Source organism: Callorhinchus milii, unplaced genomic scaffold (genome assembly GCF_018977255.1).
Source record: "Callorhinchus milii isolate IMCB2004 unplaced genomic scaffold, IMCB_Cmil_1.0 Scaffold11, whole genome shotgun sequence".
In the NCBI taxonomy this organism is placed as follows: Eukaryota; Metazoa; Chordata; class Chondrichthyes; order Chimaeriformes; family Callorhinchidae; genus Callorhinchus; species Callorhinchus milii.
Window position 1 is genome coordinate 14010901 of NW_024704752.1, and position 13086 is coordinate 14023986.

General features: G+C 39.4%; 1 protein-coding gene across 3 annotated transcripts in view; it reads right to left on the minus strand.

The window, feature by feature from the left end:
* Window positions 1–362: 362 nt before the first annotated feature.
* epha4b (eph receptor A4b) overlaps window positions 363–13086 on the minus strand; it is a 106584-nt gene continuing 93860 nt past the window's right edge. For 2 of the 3 annotated variants that reach the window (XM_042339079.1, XM_042339077.1), the window contains 6 exons: window positions 9373–9434; window positions 5540–5749; window positions 4426–4575; window positions 3403–3596; window positions 3147–3302; window positions 363–2578 (listed from right to left, as the gene is read on the minus strand). In XM_042339079.1, the coding sequence (XP_042195013.1) occupies window positions 2464–2578; window positions 3147–3302; window positions 3403–3596; window positions 4426–4575; window positions 5540–5749; window positions 9373–9434 (887 nt within the window). In that variant the 3' untranslated portion in view covers window positions 363–2463. Of the gene's footprint in view, window positions 2579–3141; window positions 3303–3402; window positions 3597–4425; window positions 4576–5539; window positions 5750–9372; window positions 9435–13086 lie in introns of all 3 variants that reach the window. The other variant, XM_042339078.1, reaches the window with a different exon arrangement.

Genomic DNA, 13086 nt, shown 5'->3' on the forward strand with positions numbered 1-13086 from the left:
TATCTGAAGCAAGTTACATCTGTCCCTACAACAAGTGACCAATTTATTGAAGTATTAAAACTTGCTCAAGAAACTAAGTGTTTTACAGTGAAATTCAATCAGGTTTTGTGGTCCCTTTCTGTTGGTTGGTCAACTTGGAAGATTCTGTAAAAGAATCACTTTTTCTCCCCACTGACCATTTTTTTGTGTGTGATACTTGTATCTCTTATTTTGAGGCACGATCACAATGTCGTGGGCTTCACACATTGCATCTTTTCTTAGTTGACCCAACATTCCTCGCTCAAATGATTCAGAAAATATCACTGTAATACAATAGAGGGTAAAACAACTAAAGCAACACAAAGATTATCTTTACCATTTACTTTCCTTTCAATAAATTTCTTTACTTTTCTATAAACAGAGACATTACTGAACAGCACTATGATGGTTTACAGCAATAACCATGATTGTATGACTCAAAGTGGACACTGACACCAAGCAGAAATGGAATTCTTTCTGTTGATTGACCCATGCTTGGATATACCGCAGACTGAATTTTACACCACATTATCCAAAGTGCATGTACACATACACTTGGTTTTGTTCCTTATAAGAGGCAGCCCTCATAATGGATGAGTGACAGAGTCTCAATTTGAGTTCCAAAGGCCTGCTTTACGTCTGAAATAAGTCTGGTATTCCATGTATCCCAGTTGCGTTCTCAGTTTCTGGCTGCTTTCTCCTTCTACTGTAAGAATTGAGCAAAACGTGCAGACACCATCAAGGGAGGCACTGAAAGTGTGATAGTCCTCTGCAGCATTACCATTACTCTCAAGGCAACTCTCTTCAAATAATAGCTCACCCAAGCGCTGAGGCCATTTCTTTAATCCAACACTGCTGTCCTATCCCAAGTACGATATTGTTTTCCTAGATGCTAAAAAAAAATTCATTTCAAATCGTCTACAACACAGAACCTTGCAGTTAACGTATTGAACCTGATTCCCGTACAGCCGGATTCACTTTGCTGGGAAAAAAACCACAGACTGACCATCTAGATTAATCACTCTGTTTTGTAAATCTTCACTTGCACGAGTCAGTTCTAAAGTAACTAGTACACTATATCTTAACAGTTATTCACAAGAGGTAAAAAAATCAACAACTTTAAAACCGAGGCAGTGAAAAACGCAAGTGAGGAAATAGCCACCGAACAATAGAAATAGAAGTATCTATTTCAGATTTATTTTTCAGCTCGAAACCAGGTTTTGAAGATTGTGGTGCTGGCTCAGCATATGCAATCCCCATGTCCCATTGAGTTACCAAAAGGATTATATTTGTATAAAGTTACTGATGCAACCTGTGCCAGTGTTCATCTGTTTAATGTTTGAAGGCAGAATAAAGCTATGTAGGATAGGAAAAGGGTTCAATGATTTGGAGCAGTATGCAAGTTTTGTTTCCCCCTCTCTCTCTCCCCACCCCCCACTGTAATTCACCACACAGCAAGTTTCCAATCCTAGGCAGACCATCAAGGGAATAGGGGAAATGGCATGAATTAGCAAAACTCTCCTGCAGAGAGGTGAGCGAGTCCATTTGCTCTCATTTGGCTCTCCACGTAGCTGGCTCCATATTTAGAATTTGTTCATACTTTGGATATGATCCAGATATAGATTTTTTCATAGAGTAGACTTCAAATTAGTTCAGTCACCTCGCCTGCACTTAAAAGTATGACTCCAACATTCGGTTTAGCTGGCTATGTCTATCAATTGCAAATCTATCTGAATGGAAGTCATCCATGAACAAAGTATGGCCAAATTATCTCTCTTAATCTATTAACAGTGACTACAAGTTTCATGCTTAATCCTCACCTATCTTCTGCTGGAGTTCAGTGATAAAAGCTCAATGGGTGTTTTTTGAGATTTATCATTCTAGTTGATTTGAAAGCCTTTTAAGAGTGGACAATCCTGTGAGCATAGGCCAGCAAGAGAGTTTTGCATCTATAACTAATGTCTGACTTGCACTACTGCAACTGCTGGGTAATCAGACCTACTTCAAGCTGAAAATAGGGTCTTGATAGTTTTCTGAGAATGCAGAAGGAAAATAGAATGGCAAAAGTGAGTTGGATTGGAAACTCAATTGGTAGCTATTGCAAGGAATCGCCTGGAGTTCAAGAATTCTGATTTTTAAACCGCTGTCCTCTTTGATGAATCAAACCACTATTGTTATTTTCCTCAGCACTTTCTGCTGTAGTCTTACCCATTAGCAACGACAGTTTACAAAATACAGTTTAGCTAAGAGGTGGCACAATCAGTATTCTGATGTTTTGAATGTCACTGTAGGCTGTACAAGTGCTCAAAATGTAGTTACATTACACCTTTTTAGGAAAGATGTTCTCCTAACCAGTTATAAAGGAGTTTTTAATCAGAAGAAGGAAGCAGGGGTGTACAGCTGATTTCTCCCAATCGGCCTACAGCATTTGGTGTAGTCATTTTCTTACACTTGAATGTGTGTTCCATGCATCTGATTAGCCAGGGCGTGGAGGTTCTGAATGCTCAAGAGAATCCTTTTCTGGTGTCCAACCAATGTCACTCCAATTCTGCAGAGGTCACTGGAAACGCACAGAAAAAAAGATCAATTAAGAGTATTGAAATATGGCAGATCATTTCTTACCTAATTTGAGCAAGTACAGGTTTGACGCTTAACCCTGTTTGTACTGAAGATTACATCATTCCATGAAAAACTTGCATTTTATATGCTGTTTTCACAATATTGACAGTCAACCTTTCCAGAATGTCAGCTTTTTAAATGGTTAGGAAGATGTCAGTTTCCAGAACTGGTTTACTCGCTATTTGCAAAAGAGAAAGTTGAAACAAGGGATCTATTGCCTCTCCAGGAGTGAACTGATCCTCTTGATCTTCTGATGAAGGAATGACATTGGCTGTACCCATGCCCAATTGAACTCATTTAAAAACTAGAATGAACAGGGAGTGGTGTGGGGGAGCTAGAGGGATTACACTACAAAATGAATGACCAATGAATTGTTGGTGAAATTTTTGGGACGGCTGTGCCATAATTTACGCTGAAATATGAAGCCTTCAGCAGTCTAGTCAGTGTACCAGCATCAATAATGTTTGAAAGGACAAGTCAAATTGGAACCATATCACTACTTACAGTACCTGCTGTTTAAGTACACAACTGTATCCAGTGTCGTGTAACCAGCTACTGAGAAGTTCTCCTTGTATTGGCCCATCTTGATTCCATCAAGCCAGTCTTCTAGTGTGGTAACAGCCGAGGAGTCTGGTGTACACGGATCCTGCAAGGAACTGGTTGACCTGCACACAAAAATGCAGAGAGGAACAGTATGAAAACGATTCAAAATAGTTTAACATTGGATGTTTCAACGTTGCATCTGTGTTCAACATGTTACCTTACCATGCTGCATCATTGGCTAATGTTTTGAGGTTGCTTGGATTCCGTATCAGTTTGTCAAGGATGTTCACTATCTGACCAAACTTAGGTCTGTCACCACGAGCTTTCTGCCAGCAATCTAACATCAGTTGATGAAGAACAGCAGGACAATCCATTGGAGCTGGCAAACGATATCCCTCATCAATTGCTTTTATTACCTGTAAGGATATGAGCGTTTTACCCAGATTTTACCAATGGAAAGTATTTTAAGTCATTTCTTATCTAATTCCTTCTACAATTACTGCTCCTTGCAAGATGCCCAAGGCAATGTTTCCCAATTAATCACAAATGAGGTAACACTTAAAAATGTCTCGGTTTCAAATTTATTTTCAAACAGTAGATAGAAACCCGTAAATCTCAATATCTGAATATATGTGAAGTTCATCACTCTCAAAATATTGTCTGTTGAGTCTTTTGGTTCCTCTTCAGATAGTTATCTATCTCTTAACAGTGTAAGAACATTGAGTCACTCAATCCACAACTGTTTGTCGGACACTGCTGTGCGCAATTGGCTACCGTGTTTCGCCCACAAAATATAAAGTCAATTCATTTTATAGTCTCAATGAAGTGATAAGGTGCTATATCAAATGCAAGGGTTATTATTATTATATCTCCCTAATTGTTTCAGTTGAGCTTCTGTAACGATCTCTGAATTTGACAGAGGTGCCCAGCACATTCTTCACTTCAATTTTTTTTTGTTTTATCTGTGGACCTCATAAACCATTACTATTGGTGCATGTTTTCCAATGATACACGTTGCATATTTTGAACTAAATCTTTTACAACTAAAATTGCGCCACGAATGAATAGAAACCTGTTACTCATGTGTTTAATAACATTTTGATATTTGTGTGCCATAACATAGAAACTGAATTGACTGGAAGGACTGACAAACTTTTAATAGCAAAGAGTTTCTTAATTTCTAAGCAAATGATTTAAGTGTACAATTTCCGTGCTGAAGTTGCATGGACCACAATTGATACTTACATCCTGGTTGGACATCTCCCAATAAGGTCTCTCTCCGTAGGACATCACTTCCCACATAACAACCCCGTAACTCCATACATCACTGGCTGAAGTGAACTTGCGATAGGCAATGGCCTCTGGAGCAGTCCATCGAATAGGGATCTTTCCTCCCTGAAAACATGTACGAACATTACTTTGAAATAGAGTGAATTGACTGCTCTTAAATTCTGAACAAAATGTAAAAAGATAATAGCTGACTGCTTATCTGTGGTCCCTGACTGTAGCCAGCTGTGCATTTCCTGTTTTATAGTTTTTCATCAAAATAGGGAGACGTGACTGAAATTGTTTAGACGAGGGAAATATATTAATAAACCAGTTTCCTTCACAATGTTTGTGCATATTTGGAGGAATGGAGTGAAGACCTTTTTCATTAGAATGTTTCAAGGCATTGAATTCAATCTCTGAAGTATTAATGTAGCAGCACAAATTGATTTGGCCTCTGCTCAAAAAGGTCCCTTAGAAATTCTTGATCAGTCTAAAGTACTGTTTTTTTTAAAAAAAAGCTGATTTAAAGCATGACTGACTAATAATACCAATTTGAATTGGTTTGTGCCAGTGTTCAGTTGCACATGTGCAGAGCTCTCTTCAGCTCACAACATGTATAGGCAGGAGAGGGAAATTTTAAATCCAGCAATTGAATTGCTGAACTTCTGTAAGCAGTGTCACATTACTTCCAGCTGTATAAACAAGGAATCACAGAGCAGTTTGGGAGAATAGACCTTCATCTTGTGCTGATTTGACCCTGAATCCCAGAGGTAAAAAGATGGAAAGCACTGCATCGTCTCCAATATTTCAACCGCAGGATTCAAATAAAATACTTATCAACTGGTCATGAAAATGTCAACAACAAAAAAAACTCTTGGCTCCATGTGGCGCATGAAACCACTTGGGTCTTTGCATTGAGTGTGTGGCCAGATAATATCTTGATGGAGAGGTTTTGTGAACACAAATGTTCCCTTCTTAATTTTTTGTGATATTAGCTTTGCGGGGAACAACTAAACATTTGAACCTAATTCAAGTGTCGACTTACACACTGAGTGAAATAAATTAAGCCTGTCAAATGCGTTTAACTCACCCGAGTTGTATAGGCAGCCTCTGGGTCATCTTCCAGCACTCGAGACAATCCAAAGTCAGATACTTTACAGACAAAGTTGCTGTTCACTAGAATGTTTCTCGCTGCTAGATCCCGATGTACATAGTTCATGTCTGAAAGATACTTCATCCCGGAGGCGATTCCTCTGAGCATCCCGACCAGCTGAATAACCGTGAATTGTCCATCACGCTTCTGAATAGATATAAAAAGAAAATTTGCAACGTATCAAAAAGGAATAATGTTGCATCAAATCAGAAGAGAGACTAAACAAGGAATACATCGCTTCAAAATATCTGAGGTTATATTGTTTTATCTTGAGAAAAATCAGCCAACTGATCTTTTTCGCAGCGGGTTTCTAATCTAGAAAAGAACAGATCATATAAAACCACAAGCAAAGTCTCTCAGGGAAAGAAAGCTTGCACACACTCTACTTTGAGTAGTTGGGAAATAAAACATTTGTAAAACCCTCGAGCTTTCACCTCCTCCTCTGCATCTTCTACAGAAGAAATGCAATTTCCAGATAAAAAATTAAATGTACCTGGTGAAACAGACATCACTTGAGACGCCAATCGGTAAGAGGGAGCTTAAATTCCTGAAACTTTTGTTTGATCTGTGTGGCGTTTAAATTTAGACCAAGTAGGACTGATTTTTCTTTCAATACTAGGGTTGAGGGAGGCTTTAATCTTAATGCAAAATTCTTGTATCATGGCAACCGTGCAGGATTGTCTGATTTTCAATGCTGAAAAAGCATTACATGTAGTGTACAAGTTCACTTGCCAAGAAAATATTCTGAAAGCCCATTGTAATGCTGGTGCTCTGTGGACCCAAGCTATCCAGAATGTCTGCACTTTTAAAAAAAAATGTCAGTTCGGTCATTTGATTTCACTTTCATGACCTGTATGCAAGAAGCAATCTGATGTCACTTTCTGCGTGCTGTGCAAGTATAAGCACTGGCAGCATCCGCCTCCAAGGCTGCACACTCAACCTCACTAAGCGAGACAGGAACCTTGGTGCCTTGTTTGACCCTGAACTGTCCTTTCTTCCCCGCATCCGTGCCATGACTGGCACTGCCGACTACCACCTCCGCAACATTGCCAGACTCTGCCACTGCCTCACCCCTCAGGCTGCCGAAACCCTCACCCACACATCCGTCACATCAAGGCTCGATTATGGAAACTCCCTCCTCATCGGCCTTCCCAACTCTTCCCTTCACAAGCTGCAGATCATCCAAAACTCTGCAGCTCGTGTACTCTCACGCACCAGTGACCCCATCACTCCCACCCTCGCCCAATTCCACTGGCTCCCCATCCCCCAGAGGATCGAATTCAAGATCCTCGTCCTCACTTTCAAGGCCATCCATGGCCTTTGCCCCCTCCTACCTCTCTGACCTGCTGACTCCCTACCAACCTGCCCGCTCCCTCCGTTCAGCGGGCACCAGCCTGCTCCATGTGTCCCGCCCTACCATCGGTGGCCGGGCTTTCAGCCTCTCTCCCCCCACACTCTGGAATTCCATCCCACAGTCCCTTTGCCTCGCTTCTTCCCTCGCCTCCTTCAAGGCCGGTCTCAAGACCCTCCTCTTCAATTGTGCCTTCAATCGCCCTCCCACATCTCTGCCTCCCCTCAGTCGTATCCCACCCCTCCCCCATCCTCAGGTCCTGACCCCTGACTGTCCAGCGCTTTGGGACGTCCTCCTGATGTGAAAGGCGCTCTATAAATTTTATTTTGTTGTTGTCAGTAGCAACTTGACCATCAGAAATCTGCTCTTGTTTTAAGTGACTTGCTTGTGATGCGTACGCTTGAGCTTTTGGACTGAGAGAACCACATTTTGATGTTTTTTTTCCTGTAATAACTGCACCAACGAGGGTAAAACAAGAGTATCATTCATTCACAATAGGTCAAGAATTCACTTGACTCCAGATCTTTGTGGAGTTCTTATTTTCCAGTGATAACTTTGATAACTCTGCAGCACAGAAGACTAAAATTGTTTGTGCAGCAGGTTCACCCTGCAAATAGATGCAGCAGTCATAAAACTCAGAAAGGATTTCGCTCAGCTCTTATGAAATGCATGTGATAGCAACAAATTACAACCTGTATGGTTTTATTTTAGGATTAATGATGACTTTAAATTCTTACACTTATGTCAACTTGATATGTAAGCAGACAGACTTGGCTCATTGTCATCTCAGATACTCAATAAAAGGATAACGTTGAAGTGTTAAAATTTATGAATAAGTTGCCAAGTGAGTCTCCGTGGTTGGGAACTCCAGAGACCACTTACTTACCTGAGCCAAGTGAGTAAGTGGTTACAGGGCATAAAATAATACCCTTCAATTGACCCAACCAATGGGGGAACCTCCATTTAAATCAAATTAAAGCAAAATAGAAAATGGTTTGTGAAGGGAAGAAAACGTATAATAGTCAGAGCGAGATCTCGAGTTTTAATTTCATGCCAAATTCCAGAGATTTCGATAATGAAGAGAATATCCTATTCACAGTTCTCCATTCTGGTGTTTCCATTGCTATTGTCTGTAGAAAGGCAAGTTTGTGAATGAAGAATTGTGTTACTACTATGATAAAACTCAGCTGAATGAAAATAAATATACTAATTTCAGAAGTTACTAGGCATAGCAAATCCAGTGATTGATTTTAATTTTAATGAAAGTGTGCTAAATTACTCCGATTTTAATTACGCCATTATTTAAATTAATGTGCCATCTTTTTATCTTAAATTGAGATTTTCGCCAGTGGATATTGTCCATCACTAATCCTGCTTCATCGTTCAATGTTTGAGGGAAAGAGAGTCTGAGTTAGATGCTGTCCTTAAAAGCCCAAACCTTAACTCAAACATTTTTATTAATTTGGGGGATTTTTGGTGACGACACCAGGAGAATCTCCCTTCTCTTTTTGAATAATAATAATAATAATTCTTGCATTTGATATAGCGCTTTTCATGCCTTCTAGACGTCTCAAAACGCTTCACAGATTAGACTGTAAAGTGAATTGACTTTGTATTTGTGGGCGAAATGCGGCAGCCAATTGCGGACAGCAGCGTCCCACAAACAGTCGTGGAGTAAGGAAACTTACCCAAGGTTTGGCCCTGCTGGGAATCAAACCTAGATCTCTCGCTTGCAAAGCGAATGCTCTAACCACTGAGCTACAGGACTCCACAATAGTGCCGTGGGATCTTTAACATCCATCTGAACAGGCAGATGAGGCATCCGTTTAACGTCTCAAACAAAGGACGCCACTTCTGACAATGCGACAAACCCCCAGGAATGCATTGGAGTGTCAGCTTAGTTCATGTGCAAGTTCAAGTCCCCACATGGGGCTTGAACCTACAACCTTCTAACTTAGAGGTGAGTGCTATCACCGAGCTTGGTCGACACACAATATAATTCAACTGGGAGTAAATTACAAGGGGCAAGGCACCACATGGTGTTTGATGAGGTCCTGTTTTCTAGCTAAGTGGGATTGGTAGCCTTTTCTTGGTTACTTTCTTGATTGCATGAATAGTCGTGTTAGTGACTCTGTGTTGATTTCCAATGCAAAATAAGGAGAAACTGTTGATAGATATAGAGGCGTATTTACATAAAGCTAACTTCAAATGGCAGTCAAGAAAGTATCTATGTAGCCGAAGGGTAAAAGTATTTGCATATTCAAAACCTTGACAAGAAAACTAAATAGTTTTGCATCCGCTTCTAATGATTCACCTTCATCAGTTTAAATTGTTAGACAAACTGATGTCGCTCTTTTGGGTGAATCATAATTGCTTCAAGAATAACAACAGCCACAGTATTAAGTATAAAGCAGCATACCCTTAGAAATGAGTCGAGAGATCCATTCTCCATGTATTCGGTTATTATCATTACAGGTTTGCCTAGAGGACAAGAAAAACAAGTTGTGAATACACATTAGCAGGAAGCAAAAGTTTCAGTCAATTTTTGGAAGTCAATCTAATTGGGTAATCGTACACCACGGCTTTGGAATGATTGATGTTGAGCAGGGATTTGTTCAAAAATAAATTACATTGTATTTTTACTTCTGCTGGTCGATGCTTTGTATCAGTTCAAGTTACAAAATTACAAATAGCTAGAAAAATATAAATGCTGCAGTTACAGAAGTCAACCTTTTAATTTGAAACACCCACATGAATGGAGAATGGATACATCGGTTGTGAAGCAGATACTCGCACTATCTGAATATACAGTGCGCTCTTAGTTTAAATAACAAGCTTAGCACTTCCAACTTTACTTTCAATCTATCCAATCCATCACTGAATCTGAATCTGAAACTTGCAAACCCCTTTCGACTTCCATGTTTACATTTCAAGAGCAAAGTGTCAGATTCAAAGAATGAATCTTGGAGTCCGTGACAGTGAAGTAATGATGTTAATCTATTTATCTTAAGTTTGCTTGGTAAATTCGGCATCTGACATTTAGTTAATGCGCTAATGATACCGTATTTAAAGGCAGAACATCAATACTGCACCCTTTATTCTGTTTGGGCACATGTTCAGTTTGGACACCTTTAATCCTTTGTATATTGTCCAATTGGAAAATAAATCGCCTATTGGATACTTTTATGCAATTCGTCAGGGCAGTCGTAGAATAGATGTAGAAATTATCATGCATAATGTTTCACGTATTCATTTCAATGTATTTATCCCCCTTTTTTCTGTTGCCTGTATAGCTCTGATTGCTGTCATTGGCCCTTGCAAATATTGATCCCACAAGACATTTCACATAGTCTATGGAGGTTTACAAAGAATGTACAGAAAGGAAACAGACCACTCAACCCAACCAGTCCGGGGCCAGTATTTATACTCCAGATGGGCCTCCAGCTACTTCTTACTTCCTCCCATCCCCTTCTATTCCCCTCTCCGATATGTAAAGGTCTAGCTTCCTGTTGAATCTAACTATGTAATTCAACCCCCACTACAGGCAACGAGTTCCACAATCTCATTACCCTCTGCATGAAGTAGCTTCTCCTCAATGCTCTCTTTGATTCCACAGTCGCTTCTCATATATATATATATATATTTAAAAAAAGCTCGGCGGCAGCCAATTGCTCACAGCAGTGTTTCACAAACAGTCGTGGATTGAATGACCAATTTATCAGAAAATATGTAATCAGCTGACTAGTTTAACTCACATCTTATTCCTAGTAATTCCCAGGAAAACAAAAAAGTTACCTGGCCATTCCAAACTGGAATCACATATCAACAAAAAATCAGTGCATTCAGCAATATGATTTCATCCACATATCCTCTTTTCACCGAGACTAGAAACCCAGGAGGAAAAAGCCTATAAAAGTGTTCAGTTTGTTCTTGTGGCTATAATGTGAGAGTCACACGTAAGCCCATGTTTAAAGATCCTGCTGTAGGCATACAGTACCATTTTCTAAAAGGGACAAACCAGCATATCTGAACTGGAACATGAACAATTCCTAATTAGTTGATTTGGATACAGTTCGTTCCCGCAGCCAACAAAATATTGGATACACTCAAGCGACAGATATTGACCGCAGAGTCATTCTTTCTATTTGATGTCATACAGTCGGTATTTTTAATTGTATCTGCACAGATGAAACAATTTGAATTTCATTCATTAGATCTTCAAATAAATCCCCCTCATCTTTCCAAGCTGAATAAAGAACCGATGTTACAAATACCAAGTCAAAGATAAAAAGATGAATGAATTTGCCTTTCAGTCATTTGCCATCTGACTTGTGGCAGACAACGGGGACGCTAATGAATTCTCCTGTATTTGTTCTGTGGCCATTTTTGTACAAAGATAACAGTAAGCAACTTGACTTTCCTTTCCTGCCGCCTTCCACATGCTTCCTATTCATTACAATATGCACTAATCAAAGCTTTCAATAAATGTCAGTGGATAATTAGGCTTGGCAATCTACCGAGAATTCTTATGTCCATAAAATCATGAATGTTAATGAGTTCCTGTCTGGGTTATTTGTGAGCCGGTGGAAGATACACTTGATGGATTGGCGCAATCTAAGACACAAGCAGTGAAGGGAGGCACAGACAGGAGCCATTACCTCATTTCTATATGTCGGCTGCTGCTGAAAGGCCACAGAGCACCTGCACTTACAAATTATTAAAGTCCGCCAACAATTTCACGCTGAGAAAACACAATGTCAACCTGACTTAGCGCAGGTGTCAGGAAACTGTCGAAACAAGCTAGCCTCTCTGACTTCTTCATTCTTCTTCAGATGTCTTTCCTCCTACGTCGAGGAGTGGAAAGGGTGAAATGTTTGATTTATCTGTGCCACATCCCGTCCTTGGCCAACTAATCTTATCTTTTGCTGAATTTACATTCAAAAGAGTAGAAAGAACATAAAATAAATACATCAAAGTGTTGGAGAGACTGTAAATATTTATAGGGTTATTAAATAGCACCATGCTTTCATACTAACTGTGCATCAGGCTATCGAAGAAGTATGGCTTTGGATGCTGTCTCAAGGTCAGAGAATGTTGTACGGAGAATCAATAGTCAAATCAACCTATTCACTGGATTGGAGATGACTATTTTAGGTTTAAAGAATCAAATTTGCTTTTACTTGATGATATTGGTCATTAAAACTAGTGAAAATAATTAGACAATCACTTATCTTCATGAATTATACTGTACTTGCAATACAGGCTCACACAAACCTGTATGGGTCTAAACATGATTAGTCAAACCCACATTGAATTACCTTTTTAGCCTTAAGATCAGCCTCGCAAGAGATTCATTGTTTTGTGTGTTTAAAACTGAATTTTTTTTTAATGGTGGGCCTTTTCCTGGATCGTGCCTAATTCTTCCACTATTTTAGCCAGTGTGTGTATCATGTTTGGCTGTTGCACTGTGCGTCTTACCTGTGGCCTATTAAACTTATACGATTAAGTGTATAATAAACTATGCAGAAAACGTTCCACACTCCAATGTACCATACTAACCTACATACTATGCAGTTAATGTTTAAACCACTTTGCAGGCTCTGCCACAGTGCTTTATAGTCCAGTCTATAGTGTATTACTATTTGAGCTTGAATTTCTAAAACGTAAATGCGAGTAAACAACAGCTTTAAATTTAAATTGATTATTTGGTGAGCATGTGTTTACAGCTACAGTGAGGGGTGTGTTGCACAGCTCTTCTTGTTACAATGCACGAGCAAAGACAGAGTATTCTATTTCTACATATCATACTTGAGACTTTATAAATGTTCTATTATGATTATGTCTGAGGTATGGAATATAGATGAGCAGATCTGTTTGGGTTATTTTACAATTAACATCCATCAACAGTATGCATTATGTAAGAAGTTCCGTTCTATCAGGAGTGTCTGAGAGAATTTGCAAGCAATGCTGTAACTGTGATACATTAGAGGGTGTTTTGTGTATGTGCAAATGTTCTATGAGAAAAGCAGCTACAAATAATGTGCATTATATCAGACTGTGCTGTAATGGGTCTCACTATATTAAGATTATTGTCCTAACAGCAAAAACAGTATTTGATTCTAAGGTAGTAAAT